The 20,456-nt window shown below is 41.9% G+C and overlaps 2 protein-coding genes across 5 annotated transcripts in view; both read right to left on the reverse strand.

The window, feature by feature from the left end:
• HDAC10 (histone deacetylase 10) overlaps positions 1 to 9,779 on the reverse strand; it is a 34,280-nt gene extending 24,501 nt beyond the window's left edge. For 3 of the 4 annotated variants that reach the window (XR_010589953.1, XR_010589951.1, XM_008172883.4), the window contains exons 1-9: positions 9,619 to 9,779; positions 8,558 to 8,624; positions 7,838 to 7,972; positions 6,727 to 6,823; positions 6,085 to 6,182; positions 5,715 to 5,819; positions 5,450 to 5,518; positions 4,716 to 4,842; positions 343 to 408 (exon numbers count right to left, since the gene is read on the reverse strand). Coding sequence is in view for 2 of the 4 variants with exons in the window: in XM_008172883.4 (XP_008171105.3) it covers positions 343 to 408; positions 4,716 to 4,842; positions 5,450 to 5,518; positions 5,715 to 5,819; positions 6,085 to 6,182; positions 6,727 to 6,823; positions 7,838 to 7,972; positions 8,558 to 8,624; positions 9,619 to 9,757 (903 nt within the window). In the remaining 2 variants the exon portion in view is untranslated. The remainder of the gene's footprint in view (positions 1 to 342; positions 409 to 4,715; positions 4,843 to 5,449; positions 5,519 to 5,714; positions 5,820 to 6,084; positions 6,183 to 6,726; positions 6,824 to 7,837; positions 7,973 to 8,557; positions 8,625 to 9,618) is intronic. The other variant, XM_042844192.2, reaches the window with a different exon arrangement.
• A 2,526-nt stretch (positions 9,780 to 12,305) lies between these two features.
• Positions 12,306 to 18,609, reverse strand: LOC122172569 (secreted frizzled-related protein 2-like). The gene is made up of 4 exons (XM_042844184.2): positions 18,200 to 18,609; positions 17,410 to 17,579; positions 16,122 to 16,214; positions 12,306 to 14,605 (listed from the first exon to the last, which is right to left on the reverse strand). Exons 1-4 carry the CDS (start codon positions 18,481 to 18,483, stop codon positions 14,295 to 14,297), a joined length of 858 nt encoding a protein of 285 aa, XP_042700118.2. The 5' UTR covers positions 18,484 to 18,609; the 3' UTR covers positions 12,306 to 14,294.
• Between the last annotated feature and the right edge of the window lie 1,847 nt (positions 18,610 to 20,456).

The raw sequence follows: 20,456 nt of genomic DNA on the forward strand, positions 1-20,456 counted from the left end.
AGATCTATTATATGGCATTTTTGCAATCCCTGGGCCCAGCCCTGTCAACTGGACTACACACATGAATAAAGAATTTTCCTGAGTAAAGGCTGCATGCCTTAGCCTTTGTATTGTTTTCATTAGAGCCTTTTATATTGAATATGTAAAAATAAAAATCTCATTCATGTCAATATTTCACTATTCAGACATCAGTCATTCAGACCACTCCTTTCAGTAGAAACTATGGACTGACTGCTTTTCAAATGCACACAGCATTCCTATACCTACAGATATTTATAAAAACACCACTTTAAAAGGTTTTTTAAAATTATTTTTATTCAAAAATCAGAACAAAAACATTACCTCAAAAGCAACTGGAAGCAACACATGGAAAAATGCAGCTAGATAATCGGAATTCCCCATTCCAACCTGCAAAACCAATACATGAGATATGAAGCAGCTCTTTTTTCTGAGAAAGTAATGTGTTTATTTTCTAGGGGCCAGATCCACAAAAGGTTTTAGGTGCTGTGATCCTAAGTATGCCTGTATACTATTGTAATAATCTTTGTACAAAATATGCCTTGTGAGGTATCATTTGAAAATTAATAACTCATTGACCATTTATATTCTTGTGTGATATATGTATGCGGTGTATATTAAGAGTTATGGATATATGGTGGAATGATGACTGAAGTGTGTTGAAATCAGGTATGTCAGTGGAGCTGGTAAACAGGAATGACTTACACAAAGCGATGTGTATTTGATTCTCTGACCAGCCCAGTATTCTGTTAAAGACAATGACGGTCAACTTTTAAACATTAGGTAACAAAGCTATTAAACTAACAAGTGGGGGGGGGGGGAGCATGGAGCTTCCTTCACCACAAGATTCCATGTTGCTTTCCTCACAGCTTGAATAAACTTTACTTTGAGGGGTACCCTCAGAAGAATCTGTTTCAAAGGTTTACTGGTCATAAGCACAGGGTGGCGAACCTCAAGTGATAAGCAACTGAATCAACTGATTTTTATAATACTGTAGTATTGTATACAGTGTACAGAGGTCTTTTCTGGAAGCTAATGACACACTGGTGATTAATATCATTGTGAAAGGTATTTACCAACACTATATGAGGAAATATGGATACTTAAATGATACTATGCTTTAAAGTCTGTGGCTAAACAAGGTGAAACAGGTTCCTTTCCAGACAGGATAGAATGCAACTATTTACCTGTCTCCTGTAAATTAAGCGTGGTGGAATCAAAAAATGGAAGCCCATTTACATGCAAGGGGGTGGGAAGCTCACAGGAAGGGAACAACAGCATGAGATCATCCCGCCTCTTGAAGCAAAGTTATTAAACTTTGGAAGATAGAAGCCATCTTCGGCATCCATCGCTAGATAGACACAAGGGAACAGAGTTCTTGAAAGCTGAGAAAGATGGGTTCGTCAATCAAGGAGAGGTTGAAGTCTCGGGTAACTGAATGTAGGTGAGAAACCATCTTGAACAAAGCTTGTACAGCAACTCCTTGCTTAACGTTGTAGTTATGTTCCTGAAAAATGCTACTTTAAGCAAAACCAATGTTAAGCGAATCCTATTTCCCCATAAGAATTAATGTAAAGGGGGGGGGGGGGGTTAGGCTCCAGGGAAATGTTTTTCGCCAGACAAAAGACTACACACACACACACACACACACACACACACAGAGTATATATTTTAGACAATTTAATACTGTACACAGCAATGATGATTGTGAAATTTGGTTGAGATGGTGAAGTCAGAGGGTGGAAGAGGGTGGGATATTTCCCAGGGAATGCCTTACTGCTAAATGATGAACTAGCACTCGGCTGAGCCCTCAAGGGTTAACACATTGTTGTTAATGTAGCCTTACACTCTACAAGGCAACACAAATGGAGGGAGGGGAGACAGCATGGCAGAGAGAGACAGAGACACATGCTGTGTGTGTGTGTGTGTGTGTGTGTGTGTGTGTGTGTGTGTGTGTGTGTGTGTGTGTGTGTGTGTGAGAGAGAGAGAGAGAGAGAGAGAGAGAGAGAGAGAGATGCATTGCCCCTTTAAGTACTCTGACCCCACTCTAAGAACACTGCCTTTTTAAGTAGATCAGCAAGTTGAGACAACAGCTACTGCCAGCAAGCTCCCTCCGTCCTGAGCCCTGTAATGACCCCCCCTGCTCTGTAGAGATGGCCCGATGGGGTCAAGGAGTGGGGGGGGCAGGAGTGTGGAGGAGAGGGACACTCTGACATTAAGTATCAGAGGGGTAGCCGTGTTAGTCTGAATCTGTAAAAAGCAACAGAGGGTCCTGTGGCACCTTTGAGACTAACAGAAGTATTGGGAGCATAAGCTTTCGTGGGTAAGAACCTCACTTCTTGCATCTGAAGAAGTGAGGTTCTTACCCACGAAAGCTTATGTTCCCAATACTTCTGTTAGTCTCAAAGGTGCCACAGGACCCTCTGTTACTCTGACATTAGTACCCCTCCCCCCCAGCAAGCAGGAGGCTCCCGGGAGCAGCTCCAAGGCAGAGGGCAGGAGCAGCATATGGCAGTGGGGGGAGGGACAGCTGAACTGCCCAGCAATTGATAGCTTGCTGGGCGGCTACCGCACAGGGAACTTAGGGGAGCAGGGAACTGATAGGGGGGCTGCCGGTCCACCCTGGTTCCAAACTCCCACCAGCTAGCTCCAACGGGCTGCTCTTCCTGCAAGCAGTGGACAAAGCAGGCGGCTGCCAAACAACGCTATAAGGGAGCATTGCACAACTTTAAACAAGCATGTTCTCTAATTGATCAGCAACATAACAACGAAGCAACATTAACTGAGACGACTTTAAGTGAGGAGTTACTGTACCTTGCTAGACTGGGTTTTAGACTGTTAGATGTGTGTTTTTCACTTTTATTTGCTTGTAGCCCTTTCTAAGTATATTCCTTTTACTTGACATCACTTAACTGATGTCTTGTCATTAATTTTTTTTTTTTTTTACTATAAACCAACTCAGTGCTGTGTTTAAAGGGAAAGCTGCATTTATTCAAATTAAGTTAATAAGCTGTAATGTGCTTGTGTGTCTTTAAAGAAACAAATGAACCTTATTATTTCTCTGCACTGTCCAGGTGAGGACTGGACACTGCAGAGCACATGGCTTTGAGAAAATGTGGGATTGGGAGTGTGTTGGGGTCACCTTGCTGGTTGTAACCCAGGCTGGTGGAAGACAGAGTGGGGCTATAGACAGGCTGCTGGGGTCAGAGCTGCTGAACTAGGACTGTCTAGCACACAGACACTTCAGGGTGTGACCTGTATGTTTGTAGGATGTGAACATCCCAGGCTGGGAGCTACAACAGCAAAGCATTGTAAGGCATTCAGGGTTGCAGGGCAAATGATGACAACTGCTCACTGGTCTGGATTGCATCCTGAACCCCATGACAGGTGCCTATGTCCCAGTTTTAGACACCATTGCAATCCGCAAAACCCCGCCTGGCTGCCACCTAACCCTACAGGTACCTAAATTCACTCAGTACCTAAACTTTTGCTGTAAAAGTCCCTTAGGCAGGTAAGTTTCTGTCTCTGAGCATGCACACTGCTGCCTAAGACAGGCATCGAGATGCCTATCTCATGGCTAAGCTCCAACCTGATCCTCAAACCAGGAGAAGACAGACAGAGGTATGCCTCTTACTTTAATCCAGTAGGCAAGCTCAGAGCATGCCTAACACTAACAAAAAAGGCAGTGAGGATGATAACCTTTAGCCCAGTGGTTCGAGCACTCACCTGGGATGTAGAAAACCCTGGTTCAATTCCTTCCTTTACCTGATGAACAGAAGAGATTTGAACAGGGATTCCCCCCACCTTTTGAGTGCCTAATCACAGGGCTAAAAGTTATTAGGGAGCTCTCCTTCTCTTCCCTTCCTCCGCCATCTTGTGCAGAGTGAGACAGGCCATAAGAAATGGTTTAGGCACCTAAGTCACCTGACTCCAGACAAAGGGTTTCCACAAGCAGAGACAGGTGCCTCTCTGCAGGCTGGACTTAGGTGCCTAACTCTATAAGAGCGGAGGGACTTAGGACATCCCGCTCTTGTCAGCATTTCCCATTGCCCCGCCTACAGTGCTGGCTTTTATGGATCCCATTCTCAGGTGCCTATCTCTCCCCAAGTATTGTACAGAGGGCCTCGCATCCTAAGTCAGGCTTTGTGGTTTTCAAGGTGCCTAAAAGTTAGGCATTGCAATGTTGAGCACTGTAATGCTTAAGTCACTTTGTGGCTCCAGGTCTCAGTTCCTTCAAGATTTTAGGAAAAGCCAGGTGCCCCGGTTAAACAGGAGGAACAGAATACAAAGCTGGAGCCTTAGCTTTTAAGGCCCTAGTACAGCCATCCATCCCTATTCGGCAAAGTATGTAAGCATTCAACTTCAATGAGTCTTAAGCACGTGCTTAAGTTCTTTGCTGAAGAGGGATGGATTTCATCATGTGCTCAAATGCTTTGCTGTACTGGGGCCCAACTAAATAACATACAGATAAAGGAAGGGGAATGTGTGAATTGGTGAAAGATTGTTTAAATCATCACATTGGAAGTCATTTTCTCAGAAGAGATTCCATTCGCCGGAACATGTGACCTCTGCCAAGTAATCAAGTCAATGCATTTCTCATCAAAAGTATTACTTCTAAAATTGCTAAGACATTGCCCTGAATGCATGACAGACAAAGCTATTGAATGTGCACTGTTATGCTGTCAAGCAACATTTACCTTATTCCAAGGTACATTTAAATTGAATCCCTTTCCTTTTCCCTGACCAACAGCATCATAATCAGATTCTCTGAGCAAGGGCCAGAATTGCTGATGTTCATAGCGATGCCAGGAGTAATAGAGAACACTGAAAGAAAGAAGAAACAAACCCAACTGAAACAAAAGTTATGAAGGATCTTTTCACATCTGACCCTCTCTGGCTCATTTCACAGAAAGCATGAAAATAGGCCTTAAGTACAAACATTCCCCATCTTTCTCTCCACTAATATCGCTGAACAAACTGGCACTCATTTATTTGAAAAGCTCTGTATAGTCTAGCACAACAGTCAAATTCAGCTAGGGCACTTTTGCTGTAAGTTTCTGGCATAGACTGCTCTAGGGCCAAAGAAAGGGAATTTTCGAAAGAGGGGTCTTGCTGATGGGCTCAGAGTTTGTAGCTTTTAGAAAACAGGTGTGGAGAGAGCTTTCTATCAGCAAACAAAGGTAGCCACAGGGCGCATGTTGTGTCAATTTTTCTAGAGTAGAGTTACAAATTACTTTTAATTAGGTTTAAAGGTTTGTTTCAGTTTGATTGACAAATGAGAATAAATAAATACAATTTCAGAGAGAATGAAGTACCTAGAAGAATGAGAGGCATTTTGTAGGAATTTCTATTTTCAAAATAAGAAGGGTTTTATTCTACAGAGAGGCAACCAAAAATAAACCAATTTGACATGCAAAAGAAAATTACAAACCTGGGATCCTCTTCAAATACATATTGAATTCCTTGCCCATGGTGCACATCCCAGTCAACAATGAGAATTCTGCATGAATCAAAAAGAAATATTCACTAGAACCACCACAGCGACCCAAGCCAAGAGGATAGTAAGTAACAGACAGAGGAGAAGATTGTTAAAGGCACTTTGGTGCAGAAAGCCTATGGACTTTCAGTGGAAGTTAGGCACCTAACTGCCATTTGTGCCTTTTGAAAACCTACCCCAGAGACAAATATACACTAACCTCTGAAGACCATATCGTCTTTTGGCATATTGAGCTGCAATAGCAACATTATTGAACACACAGAATCCATTGGCTGCATTTCGCTGGCTGTGATGACCTGGAGGCCTGAAACAAAGCTTGACATGGTTACTCACTATGAATGAACTTTGGTTGAAAGTAATGTAACCCCTGCTTGGTTGGAGTGGCACCCTGTCCCGCTCTAGTGGTGGCTAGGCCAGCAAGAGATTGATGAGCCTACTACAGCCATGGCTAAGAGACATATCTTTTAGCTCAGGCAGTAGAGGCTCATATATTTAGCTCAAGAGGTCCCATGGTTTATCCCTGCTGCCGGTACCTCTGTGAGGATCAGAACTCTTAAGTGCTTCATTACCTTACTAATGCCATTCCATTGCGCACTTTTCCTGATATCACAGAGTCCACCAGTTGCAAAGTTGCTCCTACTGCTAGCTTAGCACAGCGGTAAGTATTCTAAGAAAAGAAATCTCATTATTATCATCAGCCACCCACCAGCTGGTTTAAACTAAACATAACTGACATTTTTTGCATCACTATAACAAGTTATTTGAAGTGTTCCCTCCCCAGTGAAGTTGGATGTAACTGAGAGCAGAATTTGACAATGGAAATTCAACTATGACTTTTACTAGAAATATTTGTGTATATCATGCACTGTTCTGAAGCATGAGCAATACACAGGCAAAAATGGGAAGAATTATGGGAGGAAAGTGTTGGCCTTAACTCTCAGTCGCCTTATTTTTATTAGTTTAAAATAAAATCCAGAACTATACTTCAATCGGGTGGTGTGGTTAGAGAGCAGAAGCTGTGGAGCTGTTATGTTTGTCAGTTAAAACTACTAGACTGATACTTGTAAGTACCTCGTGAAAAAAACTACTAGTATATTTAAACAAACAAAAAATGTTGGCTATTTTAATTCCAGCTATAAAAAGTGGATTTCTAACACAACAGTAGAAACACTTATATAAATCACAACAGGGAAATGGCCATGCCCACATACCGGATGAAAGTAAACAGCATCATAATTTTCTGAGACTCTTCGGAGTTCTTCTTCATTCATTGTCTGGGTGCTCTTTACAACTTCCAAGTATTCTGAACTTTAATAAAAAAAAAGAGAAAGCAGGTTAACTGAGCTCAGATATGCCTGAAAAATCTCTACTAATGTGAAAAAAAAAAAAACAAGACTTGCTCAAGGACACCCAGCAGGCCAATGGCAGAGCTAGGAATAGAACCCAGGTCTCTTGAGTCCCAATCCATTACGGTATCCCCTAGGAAGAGTAAGAACTTTACATGTCTTTTGAGGGAGGCAGGTGGCAGAGTGGCTCACCATGTTGGCCTCTGACCTCTTTTGGGCCTGATTTTCTACATGCCTGTGCATCAATCCAGATTCAGATCACAAGTAAAATTGAGCTTGGTGGTTTCATCCTAATGTACAATCAACTTTTGCCCATACTGAAAAACCACTGCACAACATGGCACAATTAAGTCTGGGCCAGGGCTACAGCCAGGGCCTTCTGAATTCAGGAATCCCATCTCTGGGGCACCCTCTCTGAGTATGTATGCCACAGTCCCTCTGGGCCCAGGGCCTTCTGCAGAATTAAATACAATGCCTTTCTATTTGATTCAATTTATCTTGGATAATTTCCCCTCCTTTTCTCTTCAACATCTCTTCCTATTTGATTTATACAAATCCCCATTTTTCCTGTGTTCATTTGTTCTGGCAAAGTTGGACCAGTTTTGTTTAAAGATTACTTTTAAAGTTTTACATGTACAGAGCCTCAGTTGCACACAGTTAGTGCTGTATACAATTGGCAATCTCTGCTCAAAAGAAGCCCAGAATAGGAAAAGCAAGAAAATTGTTGGACAGGATTCAGGTGCATTACAGACTTGTGCAGGGAAGTTTGTTCAGCACCTGCCCCCACTACACCTAGATCTAGCCAGTCTATCATTTTAGGCCTGATCCATTCCCCACTGATATTAGCGGGAATCCTTCAATTGATTTCAGTGAGATTTGGGTCAGGACCTTTCATAGCAGCAAAATATATGAACAGTTTTTGTAAAGATCAAATAGGATCCAGGTGATTAAATTAACATTATACTTGATATCACACCTGTGAACCAACATAATTTCTTCTTCGGTTCCTTCCCTGACAGGTACATGGATACATCTTTCCACAAGATGATAATGTTTAAGTTGCTCATAGGAGGATAACAATCTTTCCGGCACTTCAATATCACACTCAGGGCTACAAATAAACAATAATTATCTTGTTACAATACAATATCAACAAGGTTTATTATAAATCCTCTTCAGGGATGCTTAGGCTTAAATATTTCATTGTGAGAAGATTCCTTTTTCTTGTAGGGGTGAATGAAAGAAAAAAGATATTTGAAAACTTTCCAGTTTGTGGAATTGGGGAGGTGTGGGAACAACAAACATTTTTTGGTTATAAAAATGCAAGAGTAAAAAGGAATTTTATGTGGCTCTTTAAAAACATCAGGAGTGTAACCAACTAAGAACAAAGCCAAAAAAAAAAAAATCAATAAAAAAATAGAGATAGAGACCCAAAATAAAGAAGGCAGGAGTACTCAAATGAAAAGAGTATCAGAGATAAATAATGCTCAAGGCCAGCAAAGAAAAAGGGATTTACAGCAGGATTCTACTTTTGATCAAAAGCGATAAAATCATAATACTCTCTGGGTCCCAAGAAAATGCAGCTCACAAAATGGAAATCAGGGCCACCCATAGCTCTTGTATACAGCATTTCTAAAAACTCTCAAATAACGGATTGTTGATAAAAAAAAATGCAGCAAATCTGCAGCTGACTTACTCATCCCAAAGTAGTTTGCAACTTGTCATTTCATCATCGTAAATCAAAGCTGTTCCTGAAGCCATTGCTAAACAAAACAAAACAGACAACCCAAGATACATTTGTGCATATTCAGGCAGAAAATTGCCCTGCAATTGTCTGAATACGCAGCAACATTGTTGCCATTAGAGCACTAGACTCTCTGTTATCCAAACTGTAACATTGCAATACATACCTATCTGTCAGGTCTGAATGTATGTTTGTGAAATATTGGGTAATCCTCAGATTGGTGAAACCAAAGTGTTATTATTTATACCATAGCAATTACAGTTATCATAATTTATCACGTTAACCTTTATAAGGTTTACTTTTAGAAGGATGCGTTTTATGGACATAAAAAGAAATTAATTTAAAAAACGGATATAAAATGACATACAGGAAATTCAAATGCAAAACAATAAACTGGTGTCATCAAAGGCAAGGACCAGAGATCAGTCAGTGGGATGTTAATATGTAACCTAGAACTGCCCATATCAGCTCAGCTTTCCAGTTCAGTCTCGTATCAGTTTATTTTAGAACGTCTAAATTACACGGGGTTGCCCTATTATTTAAATAGATCGCGTGTCTGCAGCAGGACCAACTGCAAAATCAAATCATCCAGTCACCCCACCCTCCACCAGTAAAAATAATCCGAAGAGCGAGTTGTCTGAACACGGGATGCTAGTGAAGCTCCAGCGCTCTCACACCATAACCCGAGGTCAGTGGCACCCCACAAAAGGCCGTGAGACCGCTTGGCTCAGCCGTGCAAACACATAAAAAGAAGTTGGGGGAGAGGGTATGAGAATGCACCAGTCCTGCAGGAAGGCAACCACCACGTGGGGGCGGGCGCGCATAGAAGAACGGTGCAGGTTGCGGGAGGAGAAGGCCATGGACTCCTCGTTCTCTTCCCGGGCTGTGCCTGGGCTTTAGGGGTGGAGGTGGTACAGGGCTTCAGGTTACCGCCCCTCGGGGGAAGGAGGGGTGCAAAGGAGAAGGGGGGAGTACTGTATCTTTGCTCTGAGCTGGGGCCTTGCGTCCCCTACCTGGGCTGTCTTTGTACCGCTGCTGCGGCGTGGCCCCTTTGTCTTCTCTTCCTGTTTCCTTTGTCAGCCCATTAATCCGGAGTGACACCCCCCCCCCCCAACCAGCTCCAGCTCCACCTCCCTCATTCGTCCTTCTCATTGAAGTGGCTCACGTGACCGATCTCTGAGGGAGGAGTTCCATGGTAGGGCGTGTGTGTGAGAGAAAGAGAGCGAACTAGGGATGGCAGAGCACCGTGTGTGCGAGGGACTAGTGGGGCTGGGCACTTTGTGTGTGACGTACAGGGCAGTGTGTGTGTGTTGGGGCGGGGTGGCAGGACACTGTGTGTATGAGGGGCAAGGATGGCAGTTCACTGGGATGGCGGGGGCACCAGCCGGGCACTCTGTGTATGTGTTGGGGCAGGGGTGGCAGTGCACTCTGTGTATGTGTGTGAGGGGCAGGACACTGTGTGTATGAGGGGCAAGGGTGGCAGTTCACTGGGACGGCGGGGGCACCGGTAGGGCACTTTGTGTATGTGTTGGGCAGGGGTGGCAGTGCACTCTGTGTATGTGTGTGAGGGGCAGGACACTGTGTGTATGAGGGGCAAGGGTGGCAGTTCACTGGGATGGCGGGGGCACCGGCCGGGCACTCTGTGTATGTGTTGGGGCAGGGGTGGCAGTGCACTCTGTGTATGTGTGTGAGGGGCAGGACACTGTGTGTATGAGGGGCAAGGGTGGCAGTTCACTGGGACGGCGGGGGCACCGGCAGGGCACTTTGTGTATGTGTTGGGGCAGGGGTGGCAGTGCACTCTGTGTATGTGTGTGAGGGGCAGGACACTGTGTGTATGAGGGGCAAGGGTGGCAGGGCACTGTGGGGGAGGGGGCACCGGCAGGGCACTCTTGTATGTGTTGGGGCAGGGGTGGCAGTGCACTCTGTGTGTGTGTGTATGTGTGTGTTTGTGAGGGGCAGGACACTGAGTGTGTGTGTGTGTGAGGGGCAGGGGTGGCAGGGCACTGTGGGGGAGGAGGCACCAGCAGGGCACTCTATGTATGTGTTGGGGCAGGGGTGGCAGGACACTGTGTGTATGTGTGAGGGGCAGGGCAGTGTGTGTGTGTGTGTGAACCTCACTGAGGAAACTTAAAGGTTCTGGTTTTCATTACACTAAGGCCACTTTACACCTCTCTCATGTGTAAAGAGGTTTTATGGTGGGTAAATATGTAAGTTATATCCATTCTGAGGCCCCTTTACACTACCAGAGCTGTGTAAATAAACTTAGGCCTGATCTACACCTGAAACCTAGCTATGTCGCTCAGGGGTGTGAAAAATTCACACCCTCAGAGACAGTCCGCTGACCTAAACCCCAGTATAGACACTGGTAAGTCAACAGAAGTATTCTTGCTTGGACCTAGCTACCACCTCTCAAGGTAAAATCCCTTCCATCGCTGTAGCAAGTGTCTACGCTACAGCGGCACAGTTGCCACGCTGCAGCTGTGCCGCTGTAGCGTAAACATATCATTAGTGCAAACTGGTATCAGCCCCTTTGTCAGGGATTGTTCTAAATGTGTTTTCTGGGCCAGTCTTTGTTACACTCCCAAACAGGGACGGTTTAAAACAGGAGTATTTTATTAAACTTTTTTGCCATAATCCATCAAAACCCTCCAACCTAAACCCTGACTAAATCCCCCAATATAAAGGTAAATAAACTAAGGAAATAACCCATTTTATTTTTTATAAAGAACCACGAATCTAATTCCCTGTAGATCATACTCAAAATGTACCTTTTAGTATGATCAAAACCAGGTTAGTGATGTTGCTGACCATTCTGAGAGCTATTGTGCTTCTAAAATGGGTCACCAACTGCTGGGTGTGACTGTTACATTGAAGAGAGCCTTTTTATGCGACCTTTATGGGGGAGTTGGTACTTGTATAAGCACTGACAGAGTTCTTTAAATATTTACCATTGTATCACCAGAGATTGACAAACAAGCCACAGGACAGAATGACCTGAGCTTTTGAACAACATGCTTTTTTAACCAGTTGCTTCATTATACAACACAGCTTCCAAGTTTCAGCTTCTGGATATTTTTCAATCTGTATTAGTTTTCCAGTCCATAATATCAAACTATGGGCTAGCTCTGGTTCAGATGCATGTATATAAGAACATAAGAATGACCATACTGGGTCAGACCGAAGGTCCATCTAGCCAAGTATCCTGTCTTCTGGCAGTGACCATGCCAGGTGCCCCAAAGGGAATGAACAGAACAGGTAATCATCAAGTGATCCATTCCCTGTTGTCCATTCCCAGCTTCTGGCAAAAAGAGGCTAGGGATACCATCCCTGCCCATCCTGGCTAATAGTCACTGATGGGCCTACCCTCCATGAATTTATCTCGTTCTTTTTTTGAACCCTGTTATAGTCTTGGCCTTCACAACATCCTCTGGCAAATGATTTACATTTAATTAATGTCAATGGGAATTGTGGACACCTACCTAAGGATGGGATTTTTCCCAGTAACAACACTACTCAATTCATAACAAGAGTTCCATAATATATACAGAAACTTCTATGCCATATGGATTTTAATTACTAGAAAAGATTCATATTGGGGCCTATCTGCACTACTTGAATAAACATGCTTGTACACAACTCTCTGTTATGAATAGGGGATACTGTTATAACAGTTTAAATACAACTTTTTTTTGCCAGTATGGATGGGCAAACAGCTTAAAAAATATTTTATTAAAGTTAATGTTTGAAATCAAATTTACACAAGAGGGAAGGTACTGTACATCTGGGGTCGGGCTTGGGTTATGGGGGATTGCGAGTATCGGTTACAAGGTTCACGAGGTACATACATATCACATAACCAGCATAGATCCAGATTGGGGTGTGGGAGTTTTTAAAGCATCAGTGGATAGATAGGCTCGGGTATGCCACCCATGGAATATATTAAGAGTCCAAGTCAATATTGGTGTAGAGAATAAGTACATGGGTGGGGTGCGTCCCTCGGTTCGTCAGGGAAGGAAGTGGGTTTATTCAGATCTGATTCAGTCCCGTATTTTCTTGTCCTCACTGGTAAAAAGAAGCCATGTTGTTACTATTGGCCTTAGGCAAAGAGTGGGACTCCATAGTGCTGGGAACTGAACAACATGGGACAGAAGACAGTCCCTGCCCCAGAGAGCTTACAGTCCCCAATGAGCTCTGTAAGGGTAGACTCAATCAAAGAGTTTATTAAAGGATTGGGGTCTAAGTAAGGACAATATGTGACAGGTGAGTATAAGACATAATGGTGGGAGGAGAGAAGCCAGGGCTAACAATGATAGGAACACAAAGTTGTATATATTAGCTAAGTGTAAGCTAGATTTTTAATTTTTTGTATGTAAGTGAACAAGAGGGAGATTAATGAATCACTAAAAAACTATTTGCTTAGTTTTAATAAGGATGCCCTGGAGCATGGTTGAGGATCATGTGCTAGCAGATGTAGTTGGGACCTTAGACAGGACCTTGCTTTAAAATTCCAGATTCTTTTTTAAACATACGAACACAAGAGGTAGCATATTACTGGTGTAGCTGATAATTTATGCAGTAGCTATTACATGTTTTTGTGCTGATTATACATATTTATGAAATTAGTTCTTATGTGTTTGAAATTAAGCTGAGCCCCATCCATCACTACTGTTTTTTAAGATTAGCACAGGCATACTACAACTGATGATGCTAATTACAATCATTTGGGCAGTATAATGTTTTACATTTCTTGAATATTAGCAGTGCCTTTTGCAGTTGTCTTAGTCCTGTGTAATTCCCAGAGACAGCTGGCAGAGCACCTGTGTTGATTTTTTAAAGTAACAAATGTTTTATTTTAATTAATAAAATGAAAACAGACTAAATACATTCAGCAAAGTTCTGATTCAGATTCCAGTAGGAGTGTACACTTTCAAAATGATCACACAAAATAAAGAAATTACTTTTTCAAAAACTGTACTCGTCTTATGCATTAAAATATTAATACTATAGTATTGTAAGTGCTACCCATTATAAAATAAAACTAGCCATCCAACCATGTCCTTCTGAGGCTGAGGCCCTTTGGCCCTGAGGCACTCAAACTGATGTCTATTTGACAGAAAAGGAAACCATTTTATCCATATAGAAATGTCCAGTAGAGGGCCACCTTCTTTTAAAACACTCCATCAATGTAAGAAATTAAGTAGATTATTAGTGTAGATCTAGGCCAAATTTTATCAAAGCAGGTGCCTAAAATTCGGCACCTAAAATCACAGTTAGGCATGTAAAAGTCAATACTGAGATATTACAGTGATGAGCAATACAAAAAACTTAAGAAACTGTAAACAGACAGATTTTCAGATGTGCTGAGCACCTCAAACAGCATTAGAAGCATTCATTGTTATGATTTGCATAAGCAAGTGTTTTATGACAGTGTTATACATTTTATGCAAGATTTTTCACAACAATCTGAGGATACACATTTATACATGCTGGGCCAAAGTGGCTGGACCATTTACCACACAGAACTTATGTCCACTTACACCCAGGTTGAATTCAACCTATTATAACATATTTAAAAAAAATTACATTAAGACTTTACATTGCATTTATAATACATTTCTATTTACAAGATGGCATTGGTATGAGGAGTGTAGTCACCTTTTACATGTATCAGGGACCACAAGATAAATATTTATAAACATTTATGGTGTTTCCACTTCCGTGTGGCCAAAGTCAGCTGGGAGTCCCTCCTCTGCCAGCGGTAAATTTGGTTTACTAAAACGGTACCCTCCTCAATATTCCCCACAATGAGATACACCATGGGGCGGTAGGTTTGGGTCATCCTCTGAGTACAATTTTCATTCATAAGCAACCACTGTTGTATCATATTCCGAGTATCATAAGGCAAGAGCAAACCCTGGTTGATGAATTCCACCTGGCATTCAATATTATACTCCTGATCACCAGAAACTGTTCTCTTTTTGGACAGCTTTACCTTCACCGCTGGGGGAAAAAAACACATAAGTTGCTTTAACTATTTAAATGTAGCAAGGAATACTGCCTAATGAGCAGTGGAGGGATCCATAGTGTATTCTACAGAATAAGTATTAGGCCATACCTTTGTTTTGGGTCATTGCCATTGATTATGGCAGTATTTTAAGAGGGACATAAATAAGAGAAGTTTTTCAGTGAATCACATAATCAGGAAAATGTAACCCCACAAAGATCACTGTCATATATCTTTAGTGACACTGCATGTGTCCAACTACTAGGGTGACCAGATGTTCCAGCACACTGGTATTCCAGCTTTGTAGGGCAATCCAGTATCCCAGATGGTCTTATTGAAATTGTGACTTTGTCCATTTTTCAGCAGAATCAACCAGCAAAATATCTGGCTACTGCTGCCTGCTCTTTGCTCCACCTTCTTTAGTTCTTCCCTTTCTCAATAAAGCTTCCCATCCAGCTCTTTCCCCACATCCAACTGCATTATTGCATTTCCACACACGCTTCTCCTAAGGCCTGATCCAAAGTCAACTGAAGTCAATACAAGTCTAAGGGTACGTCTACACTTAGCTCCGGGTCCGGCGGCAGGCAATCGATGTTCTGGGATCGATTTATCGCGTCTGGTCTAGACGCGATAAATCGATCCCGGATCGATCCCGGAAGTGCTCACCGTCGACGCCGGTACTCCAGCTCGGCGAGAGGAGTACGCGGCATCGACGGGGGAGCCTCCCTGCTGCGTCTGGACCCGCGTTAAGTTCGGACTAAGGTACTTCGAATTCAGCTACGTTATTAACGTAGCTGAATTTGCGTACCTTAGTCCGAAGTGGGGGGTTAGTGTGGACCAGGCCTTAGCATTGACTTCTGGGGGTTCTGGAAGAGGCTTCTAGCTGTAATCTCAAAGTATTGTCAGTGGAACCCCAATGAGGCAGCAGCCAGAACTTTCAACCCTCATCAGGTAAGATTTTTTTTAATGTTACTGTTTACTGAATCTTGCTTTGTGTGGTTAACAGGAATAATGCACATGTACACACTCAGTAAGGAACTTTCCTCTTAATGTCAAACAGCCAAGTGCCTCAGCTTTCTTTTGGTTTTAACTACCAAAAAAAGCCACTTCACTCCTTTGCCACAGATGTTATCCATAAAGTACACTGCAGTAAAGTACAGCAAACTAGACTAGAATAAAAAAGCCACTTGGTTATAAAATAGACAATAAGGCAACCTCATCATTCAAAAGAAATCAGCATAGGACCTATTTGTATATGGTTTATAGGAGAAAAAAGTTCCAGAAAATATTCATTTGGGGCTAAATCCTGACACACACACGCACACCCTGAAATTGGTGACCAAACTCTCATTGACTTTAGTGGGATCAGGATTTAGCACGTGATGTCCCCTCACAAACTACCAATTATATTAGAGATAGTTTTTGAATACATCTGAAGTGACAAAGTATGTCCACTATTCAGGAATCAAAATAATAGTGTCTTTAATCATACATATACTAACAAGAACTTACCAAAGTTGTTGGCACAGAAAACATCTAGTACTCTTTTCTGTGTAAAGAATTCCTCCACTGCTGGGCAGGTCTGGCATATAGGCTTTGGCAATTCTGGTAAGAAATATTAAAGTCTCGTTAAGTTTTGTCCTTTGTCTGAATTTAGTGCCAATGACACTAAGTGCTAGAGTGACAGGCCTGAAGAGCGATGTTCAAGGCCGGCTTCAGGCTGATTCCCCCAATTCCCCCGAATCAGGCCCCGTGCCTAAGAGGGCCCCGCGCCCTAAAGAAGAGCGCCTAACTTTTTAATTTTTACTCACCCGGCGGCGGTCCGGGTCTTCAGCGGCACTTCGGTGGCGGGTCCTTCAGTGCCGCGGAAGACCCAGAGCGAGTGAAGGACCCGCCGCCGCCGGGTAGTCAAGTCGGGCCCCGCACTTCCTAAAGCCGGCCCTGGTGATGTTCTCCACTTAATCACAGAACAGGTGTGACATAGGCAAGCTTCCAGACAGTACTCTGAAAATGGGCCCCCTTCTATGGATGAAAAGGGGTTTCATTTTCCATGCCCATTCAGTCCTTGCTAAGAATGACAAGGGTATCAATTTGTACCATTTATGGTATGTGTATTGGAGCAAATCTATTGGTGATGCTATACTAAATTCATTAGAAGGAAGATCTTGTGGTTAAGGCATTGGACTAGGGCTCAGGAAATGGTATTGGTTCTGCCACAGGCTTCCTGTCTGAGTTTGGGCAAGTCACTTATGGCCAGATTTCCAAAGGTGACTTTAAGAGGAGCTGCTGGGTGCTAAAATCTGGGCATTAATCTCTCTGTGCCTCAGTTTCCCAGAACTAAAATGGGAATCCTTCCCTACCTCACAGAGCTGTTGTGAGGCAAATTTATTGTGTATATGAAGTACTCAAATACATGGTGATGAGGGCCATAGACACGCCTATCAGTAAATAAATAAAATACATTGACCTCTATTGATACAGTGTTGATTATGCTGCATATATGCATGATTGTATTAGCCTTCCTCCTGCCTTCTGACCATCCTTCCTTGACTTCAGTGGAGTTATACTGATTATACCAATTAAAATCTGGCCCAGTTTACACTGAAGGTGTTCAGCACTTCACAGGATGGGGTGCAAAATGGATCTGCATGCATGCACAAACTGAATAAATGTGCACCCATGGAAATGACTATTTACAAGAGACTGTTTTAAAAATTTGTCCCTCAAGTTGTATTTGATTGATTCTGTACACTTGATTTTAAAAGAGCTCACAGCCCTCCCACCCATCTACTCCATCTACCTTTATGAATATGTTTGTATTCTTTGCTAAGAGATGCTAGACACATGTCCTCATCAGCAGGGAAACGATCACAGTCCAAACTGTCAGGCCAAGACAGTCCATGGCAGAGGAGCAGAGGAGCACAGCTGTCACGAACAGCGACACACATACTCCTACAAGGATGGATGAAGCTGTGAAAAAATAAAAATCAGGTCCAATCAGCTAAATTTATTGGAAGTCAGTGACAATAGTGATTATTCCTACAGTAAATTCTGTACAGAGTTGTGCAAGTCTTTCTTACACGTCAGCGTTTAACATCCTCAGTCTTCATCAGTGATGCAATTCTACACAGACAGAGGGTGCTGCTGAAGGTTCTGTATCTGGGCCTTGGGCTGGCTTTTAGAATTCATGCATTGTTTAAAGAAAAATGCCTGTATGTTATTTTTGATAGGCACTCAATAAGGGCCTACTTCTATGTCCAATAAGTGATTTCAGCAGTAGTTGGATTGGACCCTAAATTATTAAAATGAATAACACAGCAATCAAACTAAATAAAACCCAACATTGTTTGATCACAGCGCTCTCTCTCTCTCTTTTTTTTTTTACATCTTGACCAACGTTTAAGTAGAACACTTGTGTGGAATTTTTTCCTGGAACAGGCAGGCAAAAGAAAAGTTAATAAATAATGCTTCAGCAAAAGAGAAACAATTTGGCTGAGAATTATCTTCATTTTAAGATTAACAACATGCATTCAGATTGATATCTATTCAGGTACACAAGGCAGGATTTTAGAACATGACATGGTACTTACGTATCTAAACAGACTGGCGCAAACAGAGAGCACAAGAATGTCCTTGCATGAGGGTGGCAGCCAGTTTCCACAAAGTGGTGCCATTCAGCAGATTTTGGAATAACCTCTGCCATACTTGTGTGTCCCATCAGGTTGGGAAGCCTCATTTCAGAATAACCAATGCTGTGGCACATGCCCATCTCCATAGGTATTGCTACACACTTAGTGGATAATCCAATGTCAAAACCCATTGTCAATCTTAGGAAGCTACTCAGAGCAAAGAGCATCTGTGCTGCAGGAAACATCTTTGTGTGACTCCTGAGTTGCTAAATATGGAGTTGTCAAGTCCCTCGCCAGTGTTCAGACACACAAGCCTTGTGGTTTATATACAAGCTCACTGCCCCATTCGTTTATCAACAGCTTATCAAAACACTCAGGACAAGACCTGGGCTTATTGCCCATTCAAGTGATTGTTGTGATAACCAGGGAGGTGGAGACAATGACTTTCCTTAAATGCAAAAATTTACATATGGGATTTCATGAGTCTGAAAATGTCAGTGCTGCAGCATGCTATGTGGCATATTAAATTGTGACACATGGTAGTTTTGTTATGTGCATGCTAAATCAAATTAAGCAAGCCCCTAGAAAAGTACTTGACAGACAGGCTGTCTCCTGGGGTTGGTGTGTCTCTTTTGTTGTCAGACATTGCTGATTTGGCAGAAAAAAAACAGCCCAGTTTACTTATCAAGTGAAAATGTTTTGCTTTTGGTAATTGCCCTTCAAGAGGCACTTTCTTTATGTGACCAAGAACTACAAAGGAGACAGCTTTCTGTTCGTAAAAGAATATTCTGTCTGGAAACTTCTCTTAAGTCCCAATCCCATGAAGTGTAAAGTGCACCATAACTACTGTTGATTTCAATAGGAGTCAGAGAACCGAGCACTTATGGAATTTACTGTATTGTCTCATTGAGTAGGATATCCAGAGGCAGGGTTATATATTTAGCCATGGAATGTTCATCTTTCATTGACTAGATTAGCAGAAGGTATATTCAAGTTCAGAGGTGGGGGAAGTTTTTCCTAAATGGAATAGTATAGGACCATATTCTGGCTTCAGCTAAAGTCATCTATGGCAACACATACTTACACAAAGCCAGAATATTGCTTATAGTTTGTACAGGACTTTGGGAGTGTTTGAGAGGAAAGATGATACACATTTAAGGCATTCAGATGATTATGTATTTTAATTATTTTACTAATAAATGAATATCATTTCATTAACATTTTATAAATACATGAAAATGTATAACTGCAAATACTACTCCCATCACCCTTTTTTTAGCACAAGTTCTGTCAGTTTTGTAAATTAAAAATAAATAGAATTGCTGACAGTGCAAGTTATTTTCTTACATAGTATTAAAACAAAGGGTGCCAGATATCCCAGAAAAGGGAGCAGATTAGTTGAGGCCGTGTAGGATCTGAGTTACAGCTAGCATACATATTGCTATTAGAAAAATTATATCAAAAGACGGTTGAAAATTTTTGAGTTTCAAACTTTAGATAAAACATTTTCATGGAAATTTTACATTTTTATGAAAACAGATTTTCCCATCAGCTCTATTTATATCATTTTTTTAATCCATTTCTTTATCACTTGATCCATTTCTCCTCAAATAATTCATTTTTTACTCTGAAACACACAATAATTCGGCTGCTTTACAATATGTAAACTTATTTCAAGAAGTTTTTAGATATTAATAAAATGTCAGGTCCTAATCAGAATAAATCTACAAAGTATTTTCGCTGATAAATAGATGTGTATATAATTAAAACAAATAGGCTCATAATAGCTTTTTGAAGGGCTCAGACATGGTAGATATAGTGCTTGATTAAAATAGACTCTTCCAGAATGTTTTCAGACCTCTAGCAGCAACAGATTTTAGAAAGACAATAACTAGATATCCGGTATCTAGTGTATGTGTAAATGTCTAGGGGTGAAATCCTAGACCCATTGAAATCAATGAGAGAACTCCCACTGACTTCTGTGGGAGACAGGATTTCACCATACATTTTTGTTTTATTGTTTGTAAGCTAGCAGGAAAATTACATGATCTGTTTAAATACCCTGAAAAATGACAACATAAAAGTTCCCAGGGATTAATACTGTTGTTTGGAAAAAACAAATATTCCATGGATTTTTTTCTTTCATTGTTTTCTTTCTTGCTCCTTGTTTCTGAGGACAAATATGGTTTATTTATACCTGTCTCCATTTCCTCAAACT

This window comes from Chrysemys picta, chromosome 1, assembly GCF_011386835.1.
Source record: "Chrysemys picta bellii isolate R12L10 chromosome 1, ASM1138683v2, whole genome shotgun sequence".
Taxonomy (NCBI): Eukaryota; Metazoa; Chordata; order Testudines; family Emydidae; genus Chrysemys; species Chrysemys picta.